The 23,265-nt window shown below is 58.2% G+C and overlaps 1 protein-coding gene across 1 annotated transcript in view; it reads left to right on the top strand.

Moving 5' to 3' along the window:
• REXO1 (REX1, RNA exonuclease 1 homolog (S. cerevisiae)) overlaps positions 1–23,265 on the top strand; it is a 27,257-nt gene that overhangs the window by 1,434 nt on the left and 2,558 nt on the right. Inside the window, exons 2-11 of the mRNA XM_006897988.1 lie at positions 13,179–14,851; positions 15,914–16,015; positions 16,364–16,580; positions 18,241–18,404; positions 18,865–18,996; positions 19,721–19,844; positions 20,684–20,797; positions 20,957–21,094; positions 21,292–21,405; positions 22,695–22,768. Coding sequence (XP_006898050.1) covers positions 13,179–14,851; positions 15,914–16,015; positions 16,364–16,580; positions 18,241–18,404; positions 18,865–18,996; positions 19,721–19,844; positions 20,684–20,797; positions 20,957–21,094; positions 21,292–21,405; positions 22,695–22,768 — 2,852 coding nt within the window. The remainder of the gene's footprint in view (positions 1–13,178; positions 14,852–15,913; positions 16,016–16,363; positions 16,581–18,240; positions 18,405–18,864; positions 18,997–19,720; positions 19,845–20,683; positions 20,798–20,956; positions 21,095–21,291; positions 21,406–22,694; positions 22,769–23,265) is intronic.

The raw sequence follows: 23,265 nt of genomic DNA on the forward strand, positions 1-23,265 counted from the left end.
TCCCACGGTGACCCTTGGGCTCCCACGGTGATCACAGGTGAGCCTTGGGCTCCCACGGTGATCCCAGGTGACCTTTGGGCTCCCACGATGATCACAGGTGACTCTCTGGCTCACTTGGTCACTCTCAGGCTAGGTTTCCTCCTTCAGCATCAGGCTCATGCGTTCGTCTCAGTTTCCCGATTGGACAGAATTCCCAGCTGGGAACATTGTCATGGTGGGAGAGTCCCATTTGGTCTCACTGAACGGTCTGTGTGTGCTCTCACGTTGCCAGGGTGGAGGCATAGAATGATCTTAGATCCCATCGTAGGTTGGCTTGGACCCCTGCTGCCGCTGGCCACCCATTCGCAGCTGCTGGACAGTACTATCCGTGTCTGCGCCCAGGCCTAGCGTCCAGCATCTGTGCTTTCCAGGAGTGCAGAGGTTCCCAGCGGCAAGAGATTCCAGGAACCTGCCCGTAGTGATCCAGAGAGGCCTGTGAATCTCTCAGCGTAAGGTCTCAGGTGCCCTGGAGCTTGGCCCCAGCTCTGGGGGGTGTCCTGAGAAGTTGGTGGAGAAGGGGGTGGTTTTGAGGGTTCTCCAGACGCCCTGACGCCTGGATTTGCTCTGTTAAGATGCACCTGCTGGGCTTCGTGTATTGGCACCATCTAAGAGCATCTGGTATGGGGTTCTGAGAGAGTCCCCCACTTGGCTCCCTGCTCCTTGCACTGGCCCTTCTGGGCATGCGTGGTTCTGTGACCCCCTGCAGCATGCTTGGTGAGAGTCTATGCAAATGGTGTGCTTGGGGCCTGCTGAAGGAACTGGGCAGCCTGCTGGCACTGCTAAGAAGGTCCGTGGACACTGGTGGGATGGAACTCTAACAGGGAACTGGTCAATTTCTGCTGTGCTTCAAAAGAAAGCCAACCCCAGAGCAAAGAAGGCACCTCACTATAGCCAAGAGAGGAGAGTCAGGAAGGAGTGCTCCCTTTGTCGCGGGGTTCCCAGGTCTCAGAACCTCCTAAGCCCAGGAGACAGCAGAAATAGTAGGCGAGGAGCTGGCACCCATGCGCAGGCTCCCGAGGTGAGCCAGCCCACCCAGAGCGTGCATATCTGTGGGCAGGAGGCTTCTAGGTGGGCTTAGTGCCTCAGGACACTTCTCAGTGGTGCCAAGAACTTGTTAACACTAACCTTGAGCACAGGAGCCAGATCTGAGCAGGACCAAGGGCTGAGAGGCTGTCTGCTGAGGGCTGAGCAGCTGAACTAGCTGTCTCCTGCACTGAAGAAGGAAGACTGAGCCTACATGCTTCCCAAACCCAGATTTTACAAATTCTAATAATTCTTCCTAATAAACCCGGCGGGTGTGAGGACTGCCTGTGAGTTCTGTGTGGCCATTGCAACAGACTGCTGCTGAACCAGTAGTGCAGGGAAGCTTGCCCTGGGAGCAAGGGCAGCGGGCAGAATTTGGGGGAAAGGCGGAGAGAGGAGACATGACTGATTTTTACCTCATAGAACTCAGCTTTAGGCTGCTACCATTGCCCGTTCTCCCCTTTTCCTGCAGTCTGAGGGGGTCAGATGTTTCCTAGTTCTTACAGGATAGGACCCCTCCCTAGCTGACCAGACGTCTAGACTCCATTGGGTCCAGCAGGGTCCTTCAGCCTTCTGAACTCGGGAGTATGCCCCTGGCTGGTCCTCCCACCCCAGGCTGCTATGTGACAAATTGTCAGTCTCAGAATCTGTTTGTTGACCTGTCCTGTCTCATAGAAGAGAATGCCCCTTCCCCAGCTCCCCTGTCTTCTTGATGAGACTGAGCAGTTAATGCCCTCCTCTTGGTCCCTGGTGAGCAGGGTCCAGCAGACACGAGAACAGCCTACTCAGTGTTTCCTCCTCTGACATGCTCATTGGGCCAGCCTCCAAGGAGACATGTGCCCCAAGTTCTGCATTTACCTCAGGCCCCCTTTCTCCTTGCCATCACCACTCTTAGACTGCAAAGTCTAGTGTCGCATCTGATGAGGGGAGGCTGGACAGTCCAGCTCCTGGTGCTTTACAGACAGCCCCATCCCACAGGCAGAGCTCATGCCTCCTGGGCCTTCCCTCAAGGAAGACATGGTTTTCACCCAGCACAAGTCACTTTGTCCCCTTTTCTATTCAGAAGCACCTAGAAAGGGTGAGGAGGGGTCTTCCTGTGGGATCAGTGCCTCCGGCCCTGCACAGCAATGTCTGAGGCCCGTGTAGGACTGGGAGGAATCCTGCAGGCCCAGGACCTCTGAGGTTGGCCATTCTCGCACTCTGTTACTCAGGAGCTGAGCAGGCACCCCGAGCGCTGTTCTCGCATCACTGGTTGGAGTTGCTGCCATCGTTTTAAAGTTGAGAAAACTGAGGCGCAGCAAGGCATCCTTGTTGCCTGTGGGTGAGGGCCTGGGCCGAATCCTGGCCTGTGCCCACATGCATCCCCACCTGTGACACCTCAGAACATGTAACTCGGGCTGTGTTGGCCTTGCATGAGGCCAGAAACCTGAGGATGGCTCTGGGTGGCAGCAGCCCCCTGGCCCTGGCCCCTGAGGGGGCATTAACCCCTGGGCAGCCTTTGGTCTGGAGCCCTTGTGCAGGAAGTGCAGAGCCAGGAGTGGAACACAGGGAGGGCCTTCACTTTACCACTTGCTGACTGGGGACAGAGTGGAGGAGCCCCAGAGGCACAGTGCGAGGCTGATGGAGTGCAGCCTTGGTTCCCAGCTCCACCCCGGTAGCGGATGCCCTGGATCCACGGAACAGTGTCCCACCCGGAATACAATGAAACCTAACCACTGCGGCTTTTCCCACTCAGAGGTGCTGCCACACCTTCTCTCCCTTCTGGTTCCTTCCAGTGTCAGTCAGGAGGACCCCTAGTGTCATCCTGCATACCATAGCCGGTGCTGCTGACCACAACTGCCTGGCTGGCTAACAGGCAATTGCTAGCCAAAAGGTCAGAGGTTCAGATCCACCCTGAGACCCTCGGGAGAATTTCAAACTGTCTGCCTCGGAAGACCTGTGGGGCACAACTATGATCTGACATACGTGGGGTTGCCATGAGCCCAGAGAGGATATTAGCTCTCAGGTCTCCATAGGAAGTCAGCTGTCACACTGATGCGGCTTCCACCTGCCCAGCTAGGATTTTCTGCTCAGATCCAGGTGGGATGGACATTTGGTGGCACTGCTGACACAGGGGCAGGGTCTTCTGCCCTGGGGCGTCCCGGGCACAGTAGTTGTGGAACAGCATCCCACTTGTCCCCAGACATTATCACATGTCTCCTGGGATGACATTAAGCCTGGCCTGGAATAAAGAGGATGTATGTTGGGGGTCAGTAGAACCCCTTAACCCAGGACTCAAGTGGGAATGGAATCTCTCCATTAAGAATCACTGGTTCTTGGCGAGCTCTGGTGGCCTAGTGGCAAGAAGGTGTACTGCAAACCCAGAGGTGCATGGTTCAAATCCACCAGATGCTCTGCTGGAGAAGGAACAATCTCATCCTGTACCAGTCGGATCTGATCTGACAGTACACACACACACATATAAAATAAATTTAAAAAAAGAATCACTGGTTCTTTTTAAACTCCTCTGCCCCTTCCAGGACTCTCTGGGGACCCTCCAGGTTGGGGAGCAGGGAACTGCCTCCCCAAGGCAGAGCCTGTGTCTTACAACCTGGTGTCTCTTTTATGCCTGGAAAGAGCTGCTGGGAGCTTCTGAAGCAGTTACCTTCTCAGGAGTGTCCTCAGAGCTGCAGCACTGGACAGGGTGCCCATCTCCAATCAGACCCTCCACAGACACATCCCAGGTGGTAGGGGTCGCCTGAGCCCACCAGTGTCCCCAGGGGCACAGTCACTCCCAATTGAGGCTTGAGTTGTAGGCTTCTCTTCCCCCCTGCCAACTGTTATCTCCCAGCCCACCTTTATTCCAAGCTAGGAGTAGTGTGTGTCTTCAAAACGTTTATAAAAGAGGCTGCAGTCCCACGTCTGCCATCCAGCTGTGACTTTGCAGACAGGGTTCCCTGAAGCAGGCACTGAGCCTCTGCAGTGATCCAGCTCCTGTCACCCAGGAGCGGGCTCTGCTCTCCTTCAGGGAGGCACTCCTGTCCACTGTGTGAGAACAAAGGGAGTGCCTAGTAGCCACCCCTGAGCTGCCCACAGCTCCCTCCTGTAGGTGTAAGAGGAGCCCTGGAAACGGGGCTCGTGTGGGCACCCTCTTACACCAGGCCACCCAGGCACATCCTCAGGGCATACCTCCTGCATCCCATCTATGTCACCAGGGGAGAGAAAGAAGAAAGATGGGTGGGACCCCCAGAACTGGGTGTTCTGTGGGTGGGACCTAATCTGCCCTCATGCCTCTTGGCCTGATGTCCTTTGTAACTTCAGGAGCCTCTTTGGGTCTCTCTGGACCCGCTAAGTAGTTGTGGGGTCAGCTGGGGGGGGGGTGTCTCTAGGAGCAGAAACGGGTTAACAGGCTGTAGGGTGGCTGGAGCAGCAATACAGGTACAGGAGGGGGTCTACAGAGCACAGGTGGCACTTGGGGTACCTGGGAGTAGGATGAGTCTCCCTGAGGGGGTGGTTTTGAAGAATGAGTAGAAATTTGCATGGAAGAGGGCTTGAGGGCTGGACAGGTCAGGATTCTCGGCGAAAGATGGCGGTCAAAGGGCTAGAATATTCTCTTACTCTGGTGGTGGGGTTAGGGGCTGCCCTGCAGGCCTTGTAGGCCTCCTGTCCTGGATTGCAGACTGGAGTGCTACTGCTGCCCACCAGCTGAGTCCAGTTTTGTCTGTCTCCATGAGAGCCCTCAGTGTGCATGGGAGGCCAGAGTCAGTCCTGTAGTCACTCACTCGTTCCTTCCTTCCTTCTGCGAGGCCTGAGCTGCACATGGCATTCTCACCGTGCTGTGACTGAGGGCATCAGGCTGCTGGAAGGCAGGGACAAGACGGGTCAGCAGGTGGGACACGGGTTGGGGACATGTCTGGGATGTGGGCTGAGTGGCCAAGTTTAGCTAGAAGCCTGCTCCAGCCAGGACTTCACTCAGACCTCAGCCCTCGCAGCACCTTCCCCCCACGTGGTTCCTGGGGGACAGATTACAAGGGCAGACCCTGAGGAGTTAGGATATGCACCCCCTTACTCCGCATGTGAGACAGGCCATTGTGCCATGTGCCTTCTGCAGGGGCATCTGGGAGGGCTGTCTGGAGGAAGTGGGCTTTGGGGGAGTGGATGCAGCAGGGAGGAAAGGCTCTGTGTTATGGGAGGGGGAGGCCATGCAGCTGCCTCCTGCTGGTTTTGTAGCCAGAGGAGTGAATGAATGAAAGGGAGGGAGCTGCTCCCTGAAGGCCAGCCCTGTGTCACCTCCCACAGGCATGTGTACTAGGATGGCACCTGACGCACCCGTGTACCCCAGTGCAACCACATAAAGTGGTAAAGTGACTCTTTCTTGGGGGGCCCCACCCCACACTGCCATCCCCAGTTGGGGAAGGAGAGTGCAGGGAGATTGCCCACTGACCTGTGCCCTGGGCTCCCCCTACCCCTGAAAATAAGCCCCCAGAACCTCATGCTTTGGACCTGAAAATACGTAGGGTCTAGAAAGAGTTCTTTTCTAAATGCCTGTGCTTGGATTGTGAAGGATTACTCAGCTCAGGTCTGTGGGCCTGTGGGGTTCTGTGTACAGGATGAAGAGGGAGGGAGGTGCCTCTGCAGCCCCAGAGTGTGGACCCTTCCTCTCTTTTCTCCTCTTTTGGTTCCCCTGCTGTGTAGTATGTCTCCCAGCCATAGCCACACCCCTGCTGCCACTGTGTCCGAGGCCAGAACGCATTGAGTGGGCCGGCCCCCCTTGCCTCCTCTTGACATGCTGGTTCCTAGACACCTCCTGGGCTGGCAGAGACTCCTGACGTTGGCCCTGACACAGTTGCTCTGGCCTTTGTTCCAAGTTTGTGCTCTCCATTCAGCTCCATTGTGCCCCCAGCAGGGACCACCTGGCCTCTTGGTTTCCTGGCCTTGGGTGTGACTCTGGAGTTGAGGGGACAACTTGAGGCAGGAAGCACCAAGTTCCATGCTTAGAGCCAGGTTCCTGTTGGTCACCCTGCCTTGCGGACTCAGGAGGACCCAGCTTGCCTTGGGCTGGTCCTTCTGCCATGAGCACTGGGTTTCATGTTGTCTAGGGAAGGCCTCAGGGACCATCCTGGCCAGCTGCTCGTCGTGGAGGAGCCTAGTGGGCCTGGGTACGGATGTCCTCCACCTCCCTTGCTGACTCTTGTGTCTTGGGGTGGCTGTAGTGTCACCTTCATGGTGATACTTTTGGGCATGTCCTCTTCCCCCTCTTCCTCCTCCACCTCTGGAAGTCCACGTTGTGACTGACCCTCGTGCCCTGTAGAGTTCTGGGTGGACAAGCCTGTATACGTGGCCCGGGGCCAGATCTGAGCAGAGCCGGTGGGAGCCCTGTGCCATGCCTCACAGATGTCAGCCTTTGACATGGCGGCCAGTAAGAGGGATGAAGTGTGGTGGGGCCAGGTTCTAGGGAAACCACTGTGTTTCTCTTGGTGGCAGGGGATGACCCAAGGTCATCAACCCTAACCCTAACCCTAGACGGAGACCTAGGGCTAAACCTAACCCTGACCCTAACCTTAGGTCAGCTGGCTGAATGGTCTTCAGTTGCCAGTGGCTCCAGGAGCAGCTAGACCTGGAGAAACTGTTTCCTGAAGAGGGCTGGTGTGAAGCAGGGCTTGGGTTCAGCTAGGGGAGCAGTGCTTTCCCTGACTCTTCTCTCTTCGATGCTGGGCATCAGGCCCCTGAGAGACCTGCTCTGGGCGGTGGGAGCTCTGTTCCAGGGGAGGGGAGGCAGTGGACAGCGGGCATGTGCTGGGTGCTGAGATGGGGAGCAGTGGACTCGGTGAAGCCATGGGGGGAAATTTCTGGTGGCTTAGACTTCTGGAAAGTAGCAGTCTTCTAAGAGTCTCCCCGTAGAGTCCCCTCACAGGTTGTGTCCCTGTGTTGACCACTGAGATCTGCCCAGAGCTCTGACCACATTCCTGCAGTGCTGGAGTAGGGGGATCCAGGGGTCCAGGCTGTGTTGTGTGGATGGAACACGTGTCAGAGACAGCCAAGGGGTGTCATGGGCACTGTGAATGCTGCATGTGGGGGTGAGGGGCTGGCTTAGGCTCTGGAGGGAGGGGTGCAGTGTTGAGGCCTGCCTCCTCTTTGCCTCCTTCCCACAGAGCCCTTCACAAAGGTCAGCCTCCTGGCATTGCCCAAACCTCCTTTTCCCCCTGGAGTGGGGCTGCTGCTGTCTGTGCGCCGCTGGTCCCCTCCTGCTCACAGCGACCCGCGTGATGGTACAGATCCTCTTGGGGTTTTCTGGCTGTAATGTTGATGGCTTTCTTTTTGCCACAAGTGGGTGCTGGCAGAGCGGGCTTGCCAGATAAAATGAGGGTCTCTGGACCAGAGGCTGCCAGCATTTGGGCGTGCTGGAATGGTAAAATACAGAAGGGCCGGAGCCTGTTTTTCATTGTTTTTGTTCAAACACTCTTCTAAGGGACCTGCCCTGGGCTCATCCTAGAGGAGAGCCCCTCTTCTCTCTGAGAGCCGCCAGAGAAGCCTGGTTTAGCAGTACAGCGCCCAACTGGCTGTGCCACCAGTGCTCCCCCATAGGACAGACCTGCAGCACCAGTTCTTAGCTCTTCCTTATTCATGGTCTGGATTTAGATCAATACAAAGCAATGGGAAATTCCATGGCTTGGATCCACGCGCAACTCAAAACTGACATCATTGCTCCTGAGAGCAACTGGAGAGCTCCTTGACAGCTCATTTTGCCAACAGCATGTCTTTTTGATATGTTGACTCCTACCTACTCCCCTGGTGTTGATTGTGGATCCAAGTAAAATGAAACAGCTAATAACTACAGGGTCGCTATGAGTTGCAAGCGACTCGACAGCACATAACAATAACAACAGTAACTACAGTCTTTCCTCCATCTGGCATGATGGTGCCTATTGGTCCAATAGGAAGGATTTTTTACTTTGTGTTGAGATCTCATCCATGTTGAAGTCTATAGTCTTTGGTCTTCTGCAGTTAGTGCTTTACATCTTATTTTCGGCAAGCAAGGTTGTATCATTTGCATAACACAGGTTGAGTAGTCTTTCTCCAATCCTGCTGCACCATTCTTTATAGAGCCCAGCTTGTCGAATTATTTACTCAGGGTACAGATTGCTTAGGTACAGAGAAAGGATACAATCCTGATGCACAGCTTTCCTGATTTTAAGTCATGCAGTGTTCCTTTGGGCTTATTATCAGGAGGGACCAGCCTTTGGAAAAAGACATCATGCTGGAAAAGGTGGAGGGTCAGAGAGAGACTCTCAACAAGCTGGATTGACCATGACGAAGTCACCTCAGACAATAATGAAGAGGCATCTTTCAAAGGTACCCAGGAAAGACCGGCGGGAAGAGGCCCTTGGGGACAGCGAGAACGTGTTCCTGGGTGGAAGGGAAGCTTGGAAGTGGCAGTGGGCTGGAGCGTTAGAGACGGAGAGGATGGCACAGGACAGGGCAGGGTTCCCATCTGTGGCTCACAGGGTCGTGTGAGTCATAGTGGACTCAGGTACCGAGAACCACCACTACCTTTGCGAAATTCACTTCAGGGGCCTCCTCTGAGCCCCTTAGTGCAGTAGAAAGCTCATCTGTCACTAATGGAATGAGCTTTGCAGGCAGATTTTAATTGCTCTTAAAAGGAAACCTAGTCCAGGTTCCTGGTGGGAAAGACAGACAGCTGCTCCGCCCCAGCTCCACCTAGGTAGCCAGCCCCAGAGCCTGCCCCAGGGCCTTTGCACTGGCTCCTCCCTTCTCTGCTCCCTCCTTCCTGCCCTGCCTGCCTCCTGAGCTGGAGACCTTTGTGGGCTCAGATTTCCTGGGAGGAGCTCAGGGCTTTCCTGTGGTTTGTGTTTTGCCCTGGGTTCTGGAACTGTTTCCCATGAGTTAACCACACTTTTACCAGAGTTTTTCACCCTTTCCCCACCTCTTCCCTGGTACCTGGGGCAGGAGTTGTCCTGCACGGTATGTCCACAAGGAGACATCATGGGAGATAGGCCTTTCACCTGGTGGCCCTTCTCAGTAAGTCCCCCTGCCACCACATCTGCCTTGCTTCCTCGCGGACTGACCTGTGTCCATACCTTCTTCAGCTACCCAGGATTGGTGGAGTTCCTAGAGTAGGGGAGAGTTTGAGTGCCTGCTGTCCTGTGAGTGGGGAGCCCAGGCCCCAGCTACCTCTGCCAGGCACTGTGGAGCACAAATCTGGGCTATGCACCCGGCCCACTGGGTGCTCCTCGGGGCTCCACTTCCGAGCCCAAGGCCCAGGGACATATGCTGATTCTGATCCTGTCCCAGTTTCCCACTGTGAGGCACAGTGAGCTCAGCTGAGTGGGCACCAGACAGGCTCTCGTCTCCCATCCCTCCTCACGGGAACTCGAGTCACCTGCTGCCCTGGTGCCCAGGATACCCAGCACAGTGATGGTGGAAGCACAGACATGCACTACCATCAGAGGACAACTAAAAGGTTTTCTGACCTATTTTATTGTGATTTTGGTTAGAGTTTACAAAACAATTGCGTTTCCATTTAACAGTTCTAACCCATTCGACGTTGTGATCCACAATGTTCCAGCACTCCTCCTCTTTCTCCCTGGTTTTTCTGTTTCCATTCATCTTAACTATGCCTGCTTTCTGAGCTTTATCTTTAGGCAAAGGCTGCCTTTTTTGTTGCCTGTGCTTGGTGGTTCTCAGGTGAATGGAACCACCCTGGTGGTGGTGGTAAACTTGTTTAACTGTAGTTGGAAAAAACCAGATTCCAAGTTTAAAACCATCTATCATAAACCCTCCCTTGGCCCTCCCCCAGTGTCCCTCTCTTGGCCCTGTTCATGCCAAGTTCTGCCCGTGGGCTGAACAGAGGGCAGTGATGGTTCACTTTCCACTTGTGGAGATGCTCTGCTGTGAGTGACACGCAACTGGACCCTGGAAGGTATCCTGCAGACGCACTAACACATGACCCCATACGTGACTTCACAGACCAGAGGATGAGAGTCCTGTGTGAAACTCAGGCCTCCTGGGGATGAAATGGAGTGTGAGCCGCGCCCTCCTGGAGGTTCGGGGAGAAGGGTCTCACATGCCTTGGCCTGCAGCTCCTCTGCATTTTCAGAACCGGCAGCAGAGCACCTTTGTGTGTCTGCCTCCTCCTTGGACTCCTGACTTCCCAGCCTGGGATAAAGACCTGTGACTGCTTGGGGTCCTGGGGTGATCAGTGGTGCTATTCATTCCTTGGTGGTTAGGGATTGCAGCTGTTAATTCTAATGTCCGTGCATCTCAGAAGAAAAGCTTAGAGATCTCATTCTGAAAGCTTTGCCATCAGAAGTCCTGGGAGCCTAGCTGTCCTGAGGCCCAGGGTCACAGTGAGTCCAGGGGATGCCAGGGCAGGAAGCCCCTCGTCTTCGCCCCAGGATCCTCTCCTATCTCAAGATCCCCGAGCCAGCTTTATGTGAGCCGGAGTTACTGCCAGTGAGGCCTGGGCTAGTGTGCGGTGTGATTAATGTTACTTAGGAGCTCTGCTGGTCTAATAGCAAGAAGCTGCTCTGCAATCTTGACAACATGCAGTTCGAGGCCATCAGCTGCTCCATGAGAGAAAGATGGTCAGCCTCCTCCCATGCGATTAACCGCCTCTGAAAACCCACCAGAGGGTCATCAGCTCAACCACACACAACAGCAAGGGCTCCAAAGGGGAGAGATGGACAGTTTGCAGCCTCTGGAAACTTGCTGGGGGGCCCACTGAGTGGGTTCCAGCTCCACAGTTGAGGGGTTGGCATGTTAGTGGGGGAATGAGACAAAACAGGTTCTTAAATCGAAGGAGGATTTTTTAATTTTTTTTTTCCATGAAGGTGACTTGTTCACAGCCTCTGGAGATTAAGGTGTCGTGTGCTCTCTTTGGGGTGAAGGAGGTGGTATTGAGGAGCCCTAGTTGCAGAGTGGTTAAGGCTCAACTGCTTAGAAAGAGTGACAGTTTGACTCAACTGTGGCACAGAAGCAAGCCCTGGTAACCTGCCCTCCAGGGTCATAGTACAGGACCCCCGTGGCCTGCCCCCACAAGGTGGCTGAGGGTGGGGGTCGACTCTCCATGACCGTGTGGTGCTTTGGTGCTTTGAGCTGCTGTAGGGCTGTTCCCATAAACATAGCTCAGTTCTCTACATTCTGTGGTCGCTTGTGGGTTGGACTGGGTTCGTTTCCAGAAGTAAATCACCAGGCCTTTCCTCTCTGTTGTCTGGAACTCTGCTGACACCTCACCATCCTGCCGTCAGCTTGCAGTCAGTACCCTAGTTTGCCCCTCTCGCACCTGTAAGAGAATTGCACCTGGCAGGAGAGAGAGAGAAGGGTATTCAAGTACCGAGTAGCACAGAGTACAGTAATTGTAGGGCTTCTTGGGGGAGCACACTACAGTGTCTGGAGCGTTAAAGGAGAGGAGGAGGCCTTTCATCAGAACGCAGGCATGAGAAGAGAGACGGGAGGCGGAAATGAGGGTAAATAGTAATGGTAGATTAGAAGGTACATCCCGAAGGGATGGACCTGCCTCCTTGAAAGGAAATGAGAAAAAGCCCCCCTCCCTTGTGAAGTGAGTCTCTGAGCCGACCCTGGGGTTGAGCTTGAGCCAGTGAGACTAGAGAGTTCAGACTTGAGTGGACAGATCTCCTCTGGTCCCTGTCTCCACTTCCTCTCACATCACCAGGGGCTCCGAGTACTATTTCAATGTATGTCATCTGCTGTCTGGCTCGGATGTAATTTATGCCTCCCCTTCCTTATTGATTCTGAATCCTAACTCTCAGGCGCTCTGGTGGTCTAGTGGCAGGAATATGCGCTGCAGTCCTGAAAGCACGCAGTTCAAGGCCACCAGCAGCTCTGCGGGAGAAGGATGGGCAGTTAACCACCTCTGCAAACCCCCTAGAGGGTCAGCTGTGGATTGGTTCCGACTCTACGGTCCACAGCAGCAGCAGCAGTCCTAACACCGGTAGCACACAAATCTCTGACGTTGGTGCTGACCACACGCGAGGTGCAGTGTCTGGGACTGAGCCCACGTCGTCCCTGTCTCGTCCGGTGCTGTGCAGTCCTGACTGTGATATTGTAACTAGGGGCTGTTCTGTGGGAGCAGGTCCCTGTCTTTGTCCTGTGGAGCCTCTACACGGGCTCGCACTGTTGGCCTTTTAGGTAGCAGCTCTGTGCTGTTGTACCACAGGGTCTCCCTTGCACACGGAGGGCACACATCCCATCACTCGCCCAGGCATCGCTTTCTACTGCCTACAGCTGAGCTTTGGTGGGGCAGCAGGGAGCCCACTGGCAGCCACTGGTCATCTGAGCCATGACACCTCGCTCCAGCGGGACCCATTGGTGGGCACGAGAGCCCCTGTGTTGTTCCTTTTCCTTTCTCCTTAAATGGGACTTCAACTGTGTGTAGATGGAGACCCTTGGCCCCTGTGGGGGACCTCTGTGGACCCCAGAAGCACAGATGCTGGGGGCCAGAAATATGAGAATGCTGTGAGAAACAAAGGAACAGGGTGAATGGGAGAGTGGCATGGAATCGGCCTAGCTGTGCTCAGGAGCTGCGTGCTCCGAGCTGGGCAGCTCCCTCCTCCCTGTCCCGGCTCACCCCTTCCTGCTGTCAGCCTTACTTAGTGGGTCTCGGCAGCATGGAAGTGGGAGGAGTCAGGAGTGGGCTTAGTGTTCGGCTGCAGAGGGAACTGTTGGTGATTTGTGTTAAGATTTCAGCATCGCAATACCCATGTTGGCATTCACTGCCGTGAGGCTAACTAACTGTAACCAGGCGCACCCACTGGGTGGTAGGCTTTCTCCCAGCATCCAGCACCCCCACGTCCTAACCGCAATTCCCACCTGGGACTTGGAGCTGCTCTCTCCTGGAGGCCACCTGGAGGCCCTGCTGTGGGGACCGGGGACAGTCCCCTTAGTGTGACACAGCCACCATAGTTGAGGCTGGGCCTTACAGAGCTCTCGCCACTGCACAGGCTCTGAACACGGCCCTCTGTCCAGCTCAGAGCTGGACTCATTGGCCCCTGGGTGATCTGTGGGGGCCAGGTAAGAACTGGTTCCCAGGGATCTCTGGAAAACTGACCTCTGGTCACCCTCTGGTTGGTGACCGCTGTCCCGTCTCTGTGTTTCAGGTCTCACCTATGACCCCTACAACCCTGAGCTTCCCAAGCCAGCGGTGCAGAGAGAGAATGGCGTCCTGGGAGGCGGAGATGAGCACCACTCAGACATGCTGGAGCTGGAGCTGGTCAACCAGGCCATCGAGGCCGTGCGCACAGAGGTGGAGCTGGAGCAGCGGCGCTACCAGGAGCTGCTGGGCACAGCGCGAGCTGGGGGCATCGGGGAAGCCTCCGCTCTGGCCCCTCGTGGCCCCTCTGCCCCTGCAGCTGACCTGGGCCAGGAGGACACCTTCCCACTCTCCTACGACTACCACCCTGGCAGCCACGGCCCTCTGAGCCCAGATGCCAGCTACCAACCCACACCACTGGTTGTGCCCACTGAGCCAGGTGGCAAGTACTCCCTGGAGAGGAGCCCCGCCCGAGGTGGTGCCCTGGAATATGTCCCCAAGGCCGTGGGCCAGCCCCGAAGGCAGGGTCGTCACGGCACCAGCGGCAAGTACGTCGTGGACAACTCCAAGCCTTCCACTGACCTAGAGTACGACCCCCTGTCCAACTACTCGGCCAGGCTGCTGAACAGGGCTGGTTCCAGGGATGAGAGACCACCCAAGCGGGCCCAGGGTGCCCTTGGCCAGGAGCTCTACACACCAGCGCTCAAGAAGCACTGTGATGCCTTCAGAAGCTATGACGCCCGCTTCTCGGACTCGGAGGATGAGGCCAAGGAGGCCCTAGGCAATGGGACCCTCTCTGCCAGCCCCCCACAGGCCCGGGCGGGTCCTGAGAGCCAGGCCTCAGCCAAGCTGCCCTGTAGCAAGGGCCTGGAGCCCGAGGACGGGGCCTTGCGAGAGACCAAGGAGATGGCTGTGCAGTACGATGTGGGAGACCTTGGGCAGCAGCCCCAAGACCCGAGCCGGGGCAGCCCGGCCACTCCTGCCTCCACCGCCCCTCCAGCCACCGTCCTTGCCACACCGGTGCAGGGAGCCTTCAAGGATGCAACATCCAAGAGGAAACGAGGGGAGCTGCTGGCCGCCAGCCACAAAGACAGAAGTCGGAAGAAGGACAAGGGCAGGGCCCAAGGGAAGCCAGGTGAGAGGAAGACCTCCCAGGCCGCCAGCCCTCGGAGCCAGGCCGAGGGGCCAGTCGGGACCAAGAAGAAGCCATCCTCGGCCACCACGCTGGCCAGCTCAGGGAAGAAGAGGCCCGAGCGGCCCCCAGAGCCCCGGCCAGCCTGCGGGAAACGAGGAAAGCCTTCCGCCTCGGGAAAGCTGGCCACACGCAAGGCCCACTCACTGGACGAGGGCAGCTCCCAGGATGCCCCCAAGCTGAAGCAGCGAGCCCTGAGCCACGCTGATCTCTTTGGGGATGAGAGTGCAGACGAGGAGGTGGGCCCGCCTCGGACTTGGCCCCCTGTGCTGCCCAACCTCAGCTCCGACACCGACTCAGACTCAGACTCCAGCCTCAGCCTCCCAGGGGCCGAGCAGGGTCCACCTCGGCAGTCTAAGGCCTCACCGCCCCCGGTGGCCACCCCCATACCTCCTTCCCCCTCGTCGTCGTCCTCAGGGGAGGACGTGGACTATGCTGCCCTGGAGAAGGAAGTGGACTTTGACTCGGACCCCATGGAAGAGTGTCTGCGTATCTTCAATGAGTCCAGTAGTGTGAAGACGGAGGACAAGGGCCGACTGGCCCGCCAGGTGAGCGGCCCGTCCCCCAGCCTGGTTGGTCAGTGCTGATCTCTGTCCCATGGAGATCAGGATCCCCTGTTGGCACCACAGTGTCCAGGCCGGAGAGCATGCTAATCCTCGCTTATACAGCAGGGCTCCTGCCACGTTCAGACAGATAGACAGATCCCACCCTCCTCAGGCTACCCTGCTCCTTGTCCTGCCTGGGTCCACCTCAGTGACCAGGGCACACTGCCCTCAGCAGGATTGCAGCCAGCCCTTCTGCCCAGCATGCTGGGCTTTTCTCAGCCTGAGTCCTGTAGAGGTACAGGTGCCAAGAATGGGGTTACCCTTGGCAGGCCTGGTGAGGTGAGCTGGGCACTAGTGACTGGGCTAGGGTCTCATCTCGGCCCACAGGATGGGCCTGGAGTCCAGATGTGGACCCCTCACCACTGCAGGGACCAGGATCTCCCCAGCTCAAGCCTGCCTGCTCCTTCCCAGCCATCCCCTTGGGCCTCAAGGATGGTCACTCTCTGTCCATGTCTGCAGTGATTGCGAGGTCAACGAAGGGCGGGAAGTGTGTGGACCCACATCTGAGACGTGATGGGTCTGTGATATGTGTGTGGTATGTGGTGTATATGCATGCATGCCCTGGGTGTAGGGTTGTGTGTGTGTGTGTGTGTGTGTGTGTGAGAGAGAGAGAGAGAGAGAGAGATGGGGGGTGTATATGCATGCATGCCGTGTGTGTGTGTCTGTGTGTGTGTGAGAGATGTGTGGTGTATATGCATGGGGGGATGAGTGTGCGGTGTGCACCTGTCTGTTCAGTGTGGTATGTGTGCAGGCATGCTGTGTGGAGTGGAGTGTGTTTGGTGCTGTGACATCGGTGGCATTCATGGGTCCTTGTCCTCCGTGTACTCTGTGTTTGTGTGTTGTCTTCTACATGCTGCGTGTGTGTATGTGGAGTGCTGTGCTCTTAGGCGTGTGCTGTATGTGTGGTGTTTGCGGTGTGTGTAGCATGTGCTGTCCTAGCCGTAGCTGAGTGCGGTGTTCTGTGTGCGGTGTGTGTGCTGAGCCCACGTGCTGGTGCTGTTTCAGCCGCCCAAGGAGAAGGCGGAGGAGCCGGGGCACTCGGGCCTGACCACACTGTTCCCGGGACAGAAGCGGAGGATCTCCCATCTCACCAAGCATGGAAAGGAGGTAAGGGAGACAGTGCCGCCCACACAGTGGAGCTCCAGGTGCCTTCTCACTGCTCCCAGGAGAGGTGGGGGACTGGGGTGCAGACTGCAGGCACATGGGCCATGCACTGGCCATGCTTCTCTTCCAGAAGCTGGGGTGTTGTGGGCGGTGAGGCCCTGCCTTGGTGTGTCAGGGCCAAGGGTGCAGCCTGGACTGTGGACCAGGAGTCATTTGGAGTTGGGGATCCTGTCACACAGTGGCCTGAGGTGGAGCTGGCCTGGGTTTGAGGGCTAGGACTGCCTGCTACTTTCTGTCAGGCTGGCCTTGCCTCCGGGGCCCTGTGCAGCCCCAGCATTTCTGGTCCTCCAGGCAGAGCCCTCCAGGAGACCCCCACCGACAGCCCCAGCCCGGCCGCTCACCGCCCAGGAGGTGTGTTACCGGCGTGCCCAGCAGGCCCAGCGTGAGTCGGCCAGCTGGCTGCAGGCGGCTGAGAAGCCAGGCCCTGGGAAGCCAGCCACCGTGCACATCTCTGTGCCTGGAGAAAAGAAGCGGATCGCCCATGTGCCCAATCCCCGCCTGGCTGCAGGTGCGTCCCAGTCAGCTCTGCGCATCCAGCCACCCTGGGGATGGAGGGGAGCCGGCAGTGATGGTCCCTAGGGGCACGAGCTGCAGCCGTTTGTGGGATAGTGGGACCCAGGCAGTGATGGGGTCCCTTTGGAATGGAGGGAAATGGCAGCTGCGGCTCCCCTTCCCATGGCCAGAGACAAGTGGTGAGGCCTGCCTGTCTCCCCCATAGCCAGAGGCAGGGTACAAAAGGTGGGTGCGAGGGTAGGTGGAGAGTTCCCGTTCCCCGTAGCCGGAGATGGGTCGTACAGAATGAGGTTAGGGTACGAAGGGAATTCCCAACCCCCATAACCAGAAATGGGGGGGGGCTTCTCTCCCCTATGGCCAGAAATAAAGGCTCCTCTCCCCCCCATCCAGGGATGAGGACTCCCTTCTCCTTCCCCCACAGCCACAGGTGAGGGCTCCCCTTCCTTTCTTAGAGACCCTGACGCTTCTCTCCCCAGAAGAGATGGAGGCTCTCCTCCCACAGAGCCAGAGATGCAAGGGGCCCCTTCAGCAAGAGCCGTGTGTCGGTGTCCCCCTCCCACAGCACCTGAGTGACCCACGGCCGGATAAGGGGGCTTGGCCTGGGCATCACGGTGACCCTGAGGCACACATGTGCACACACAGTCCCGTTGTGTCAGTCACTGCCCTGGCCAGTGTGCTAGGCTGTGTCTGTCTCAGCCTAGGGCCTGTGACCACTCAGATAGGACCTCTGCTGCTCCTCGTGACCCCTCACATGTCATCCCCTCAGGCTTGGTGACCCCTCAGACCCCACTACCCCCAGGCCTGTGACTCCTCACAACTCACAATCCCCAGGCTCAGTGACCCCTCAGACATGACCTTCACCACTCCTGGTGACTTCTCATGACACCCTAACCACTCCTGCTGACCTCTCACTTGCCACCTCTCTGACCCCTGGTGGCCCCTCACATACCCCTTCGCCACAGGCCTGTGAGCTGAGAAGGCTTATTTCCTGGAGTTCTAGGCCCAAAGGGTCGAGTCCCAGCGAGTGTAGCATGGTCACCTGCCGGGTCAGGCTGGTTAGGTGCCCTGCTTGCCTTCCTGGACGCTCTGTGATGGGCAGTGTGAAAGGCTGTGGCCTGGTGCTCTCTGCTGTGGGCTGGCCCTCCATGTGGAGAGCCTCTGCCCGGTCAGAGCAGATTAGATCCCCAAAAACAAACAGCGCACACACCCCCACCCCCCGCAAGGCAGGAGACTAGGGCTCTATGACCTCATCAGAGGGCAGGACAGAACACAGAGGCCCCTCTGGTCACAATGCGGCTTGGGGTCCATACCCTGTGGTCCTCTGCCCTGGAGCCAGGGCCTTGCCTCCCGCAGACACCAATGCTTCAGAGTCGGGGTCCTGATCATGCTGCAGTGGCTCGGCCTGGCCCACACTGCCCTCCAGAGCGCCGTGTTGGTGGCCCTGGTCACTGACCGTTGTCCCCCCTCGATGGACTTGCCCACTCACAGATAGAGTCCGATGTCCTTCCCCAGCCCGAGCTGCAAGCCTCAGGCCCCAGCACTGTGTGACGAGATGCACATGTTGCTGACCCTGAGTGGCCGCGGCTGCCTGGCGCTCCGCAGCTCCGTCATGGGCCTGCTCGCTGCCCGCCCTTATGCCCCCGGCGCCTTGTCAGCCCCCACAGGTGCCAAGCGGACCCTGGCCGCCAGTGGCAGCCAGCCCCGCCATGGCCCTGAACCCGGTCGGCAGCCCCTGAAGACTCGCACGCTGGCCGGGATGGCGTCCAAGACCACCTCCACTGCCACCCCCAAGCGGGTCGCCCACAGTCCATCGCTGCAGGTGACCGGGAGTGGGGGGCCAGGCCCCTATATTCATCTCCACAGGTGACCAGGGTACAGCTGGGTCAGTGGGGGTTAATGGTCATCTCCACAGGTGACGGGGGGGGTCCAGCCGGGTCAGTTGGGGGTCCAAGGTCATCTCCACAGGAGCCCGGGGGGTACAGCTGGGTCAGTGGAGATACAGATTATGGGGAGCGGGTGAGGAGCACTCAGGACGGGCCCACAGCCTACTGTAGGTTCCCCCCAGATCCCACAGGTGGTGGTGAGGTGCCTGTAGTGTGGGAAATGCGCAAGGGGAATGTCTGTAGTCCATTCCTGCAAGTGATCAGGTGGGGGGTAGGGAGATCAGGACCTGGAAAGCCCATGGTCAGTCAGTCACCATAGGGGCGTCCAAGGAGAAGGCGGAGGAGCCGGGGCACTCGGGCCTGACCACACTCATCGCCCACAGTCCATCCCTGCAGAGTTTAAAGAAACCCATTATCCCCAAAGAGTTTGGGGCCAAAGTCCCCACAGCCATCCGGCAGCGGTACCTCAACTTGTTCATTGAGGAGTGCCTCAAGTTCTGTCCTTCTAGCCAAGAGGCCATCGAGAAGGTGCGTGCAAGGTGGGACACGTCCACGCCACCCTCAGAGCTCCTCTAGAATTTCAGGAGGTGGTGGGGACAGGGCGGCCCCATACGTGCCCACCCGGTTCTCAGAGTCCCTCCTGTCAGGAGGTATGAATGGAACTGGGTGGGTCCCCACATTCCCCCACAAGCCCACCCTAACCTCAGAGCTTCCCCTGAAATTCAGGAGATAGGAGTGGGGACAGAGTGGGTCTCCACACACGCAGCCCTCCTCAGCCCCTCCTGAAATTGAGGAGGTGTGCGTGAGAGTGGATGGACCCTTATTCCCCTCGCCACCCACCCTGTTCCTCAGAGTTTCTCCTGAAATTGAGGAAGTGCAGGTGACCTGGGTGGGACTGGATGGACCCTTCAATCCCCACCCTCACCCCAGTCCTCAGAACCCCTTGAGGGTCACTTCTCACCCTTCACCCTCTAATGTCCTCTGATGGGGACTGGAGGTTCTGTTAGACTCTCCCCTGGGGCCAAGGAAGAACTTTTGGTGACCTACTTTCAAAGCTGATGGAGCTGGTCTTCAGAGCCCTATGGCAGTGTTGCTCTGACCCTGGTCACTGGGGCTTGGAGGGACTTCACATCAGACATTTCTGGGTCCCTGGGAAAGCAGCAGGGCCCCCGCCCTGAGCTCAGCAGCTCCAGGGCCCTGTGTCCCCCTGCTCCCAAGGGTGACTGAGCGCCCACTAACTGCCCGCTCACAGGCGTTAACTGAGGAAAAGGTGGCCTACGACCGCAGTCCCAGCAAGAACATCTACCTGAACGTTGCCGTCAACACCCTCAAAAAGCTCCGGGGCCTGGTGCCCAACGCCTCCCCAGGTCTCAGCAGTGAGTGCAGGGGTACTGGGGGGTTTGTGGGGTGTGGGGCTGTGGGGGACTGGAGACTGGGGGGGGGGCTTCTGGGGCTGTGGGAGACCACAGTCTATAGAGGACCGGGAGCTGTGGGGGACTGGGCTGGTGGGGTCTGGGACTGTGGGGACCTGGGGCTTTTGGCAATGGAGATCATAGGAGGCTAGAACTTTGGGGGCTGCAGGGGGTTTAGGGGCATCTCGGGCTTTACTGCAGCAGCTTGGGCTGTGGGGTTACGCTGCATAATTCCAACCCTGCTCCCGTGCCTCTGCTCACACGCGGGTGGAAGCCTGCAGGCTCCCCCTCCTCCACCCTCCCCTGATGATGGAACCGCCAGCCACCCCGCTGTGCTACCCCCATTAGACTGGGGGTGAGGCCTCACTAGCACTCAGGCCCTCATCACTGCCACCTGCTGTCGTTCCCCCCTTCCCTCCATTAGCACAATGTCTGCCTTTGAGGGGCTGCAGGCTTCACAAACATCCTACTCCGCCCCCCAGTGAGAAAGACTCAGGAGCTGCAGGCTCTGCATACCCTGCCCCCAGGGTCCTCCTGCACCTGCAGCTCTGACCTGTGAGGGGTCCCAGGTGGTGAGTGCGCCTGACCCCAAGACCCCGGTGCAAACTGTCCCCAGAGGGTCTGCTTCAGACAGAGCTCAGGGTGAGGGGTGACAGCCTCCTGCCACGGGGCAGTCCTCTCCTTGTCTGGGCTGTGGGAACCTTATGGAAGTTGAGGATGGCACCCAGGAGATGAGGCCTGAGTGCTGGAAGGCAGTGGGACATCTCAGCCACGACTACCCTGCCCTTTGTCCCTTATTCCAGAGACCAGTGGTCGGCGCCTGGTGTCCCACGAGGTGGTGCTGGGGGGCAGGTTGGCCGCCAAGACCAGCTTCTCACTCAGCCATGCGCGCAGCCCCCGCGTGGAAGACCTGAAAGGTGAGCCTGTGCAGAGGTCCTGCCGGGCCAGGGGGCCCTGCCCATCCAGGCGACCATCCCTGCGGCCCAGCCCAGTGCGGCCCCTTCCATATCCATTAGGGGCAGCCCACGAGGGGGCTCCTGCGAGCTGGCGTCCGTGACATTGGGGTTTACCTGCAGGGGCCACGCTGTACAGCCGCCTCAAGGAATACCTGCTCACGGAGGAGCAGCTCAAGGAGAACGGCTACCCCTTCCCCCACCCGCAGCGGCCGGGCGGTGCCGTCCTCTTCACCGGAGAGGAGAAGAAGCCCAAGGACGGTGAGGTTCCTCCCTAACAGCCCCATGGCCTGCACCCCGAGTCCCACCATGGGCAGACCTTCATGTTTGACCTGAGGGGGCCCCCCCAATCTAGGGCTCTGTTACCACGGCCCCTCCCTATGTTGGACTCCATTCCTACACTTCCTACACCCCCTTCAGTTCATCCTCACTCCCTTGTCTCTCTGTCCATCCTGCAGCCTCCTGCAGGATCTGCTGCCGCTGCGGTGCCGAGTACCTTGTGTCCCCCTCGGGCCGCTGCGTCCGCTCCGAGGAGTGCAGCTACCACTGGGGGCGGCTCAGGCGGAACCGAGGTGAGCCCCTGAGGCCCAGTCCTCAGCCCACTTCTCCCTTCATTATTCCTTCCTCCTGAGTGGTGAGTGAAAGGGGGGCTTCTGGGAGCGCTGCCAGTGAGCCTTTCCGCCTGGCTGTTGGGGTTATTGTCTGACACAGCCACTCTCCTCCAAGCAGTGGTCCCACCATTACTGCCACAGCCTGCTGACTGGTGTCCCGCACCATAACCACAGTGCCCACAGTCTTTGGGTCTGCGGGCCTGGTCCATGCCAGTCAGCCACTCTGGAGGGGCTTCTAGCTGCTAGGGGAGCACACAGTGATGGTTGGAAGGTGTCCTCCCATGTCAGCCCCCATCCCAGGATGGGCCTGAAGCCTCCACCTCCCAAGGCTCTTCCTCAGCCCAGAACCATGGTCCTCTCTGCCTGTATGGAGTGTCTTCTGCCATCAGTCTCCTGGGGCTGCCCTGATAAAGTCTACCAGTAGGTGTCACTGGAGGACAGAGCTTTGTCTCCCATGGTGGGAGGCTCAAGTCTCACATCACTGCTGGTAGACAAGGCTGCCCCACTGCCCCCTGTCACATCTGATGAAGACCCTGCTTGGGATGGGGGAGATGAGCCCACCCTACTGCCATGTGGCCTCCTTGACAGAGGTCTAGAAAGAAGTTCCCTTTGTTTGGGGAGCCCTGGGGTGGATTCAGTATTTGCTGCAAGGGCTGTGTGGTCAGAGTTGGTTTAGGAAAGGGCAGGAACCCTGCTAGAGGGTGACTGGCAGGGAAGTGGGGCTGGGTGACTGGGGGTGCGTGTGGTTGGGGAGGGCAGGGGCTGTGGAGTGACTGGGGGGGTGTAGTTGGGAGGGCAGGAGCTGGAGGGAAACTAGGGGTGTGTGTGTGATCGGGGGAGGGAAGGGGCTGTGGGGTGACGGGTGTGATCAGGGGAGGGCAGGGGCTGTGTGGGGTGACAGGTGCGTGTGGTTGGGAGGACAGAGGCTGTGGGGTGACGGGTGCATGTGTATGATCAGGGGAGGGCAGGGGCTGTTGGGTGAGGGGTGTGTGTGTGTGTGTGTGATCTGGAGAGGGTAGGATGGGGGTATGTATGTGGTTGGGAGGACAGAGGCTGTGGGGTGACGGGGGTGTGTGTACGTTGAGCAGGTGTCACATAGGTCTTTCCAGGAGGAAAAGCGCAGAGGTGGGGCCCCTCTCTCTCAGCAGAACCCCCTTCTGGGCCTCAGAGCCAAGGGCTGGGTGGCGGCTTCACTAGGCGACGCTGAGCTTGTCTGTGCTGAGCGTGTCTGTTCCTGGCTCTACTTTCAGTGGCTGGTGGCTGGGAGACTCGGTACACGTGCTGCTCGGCTGCCGTTGGCTCCATTGGCTGCCAGGTTGCAAAGGTGGGTCACCCCCCATCCCTCCTTGCCCGAGTCCCCTGTTCCTTCCTCCTCCTCGCTTGTCTTGCGTGGGGACCCTGGCTCTCGGAACAGTGCTTTCTGCGAACTCCTGTCTCCCTGCTCCACCTCTGGGAAGGAACCTGGCTCCTACAGTCTTTTTTCTGTCCCGAGAGTGGAGCTGACCTCCCTTTGTCCTCTCCATATAGACCACTGGGGAGACCAAGACGGGGAAGGCTGTGCACTCAGGAGGGAGGCGCTCAGTGGAGCAGGGACAGGATTTCGATGTGGCCCCTCCTGGAGTGAGGGGCTGGCAGGCAGTCCAGGCCTTCGCCCGGAGGTCCTAGCAAATTGACTCTGGGACCCCAGGGTATAGAATGAGGGGCATGAGGCCAGGCCCTAAGGCCAACTGTGGGCAGCCCTGTAGCAGGCCAGGCTGGGCAAGGGGCAGGGTGAGTGGAGAGCACAGGCATGCTATGTCCAGCGACCTGTCCCCGGACCTG

The sequence above is a fragment of the Elephantulus edwardii genome, unplaced genomic scaffold, assembly GCF_000299155.1.
Source record: "Elephantulus edwardii isolate Elephantulus edwardi_28Jun2011 unplaced genomic scaffold, EleEdw1.0 scaffold00217, whole genome shotgun sequence".
NCBI lineage: Eukaryota > Metazoa > Chordata > Mammalia > Macroscelidea > Macroscelididae > Elephantulus > Elephantulus edwardii.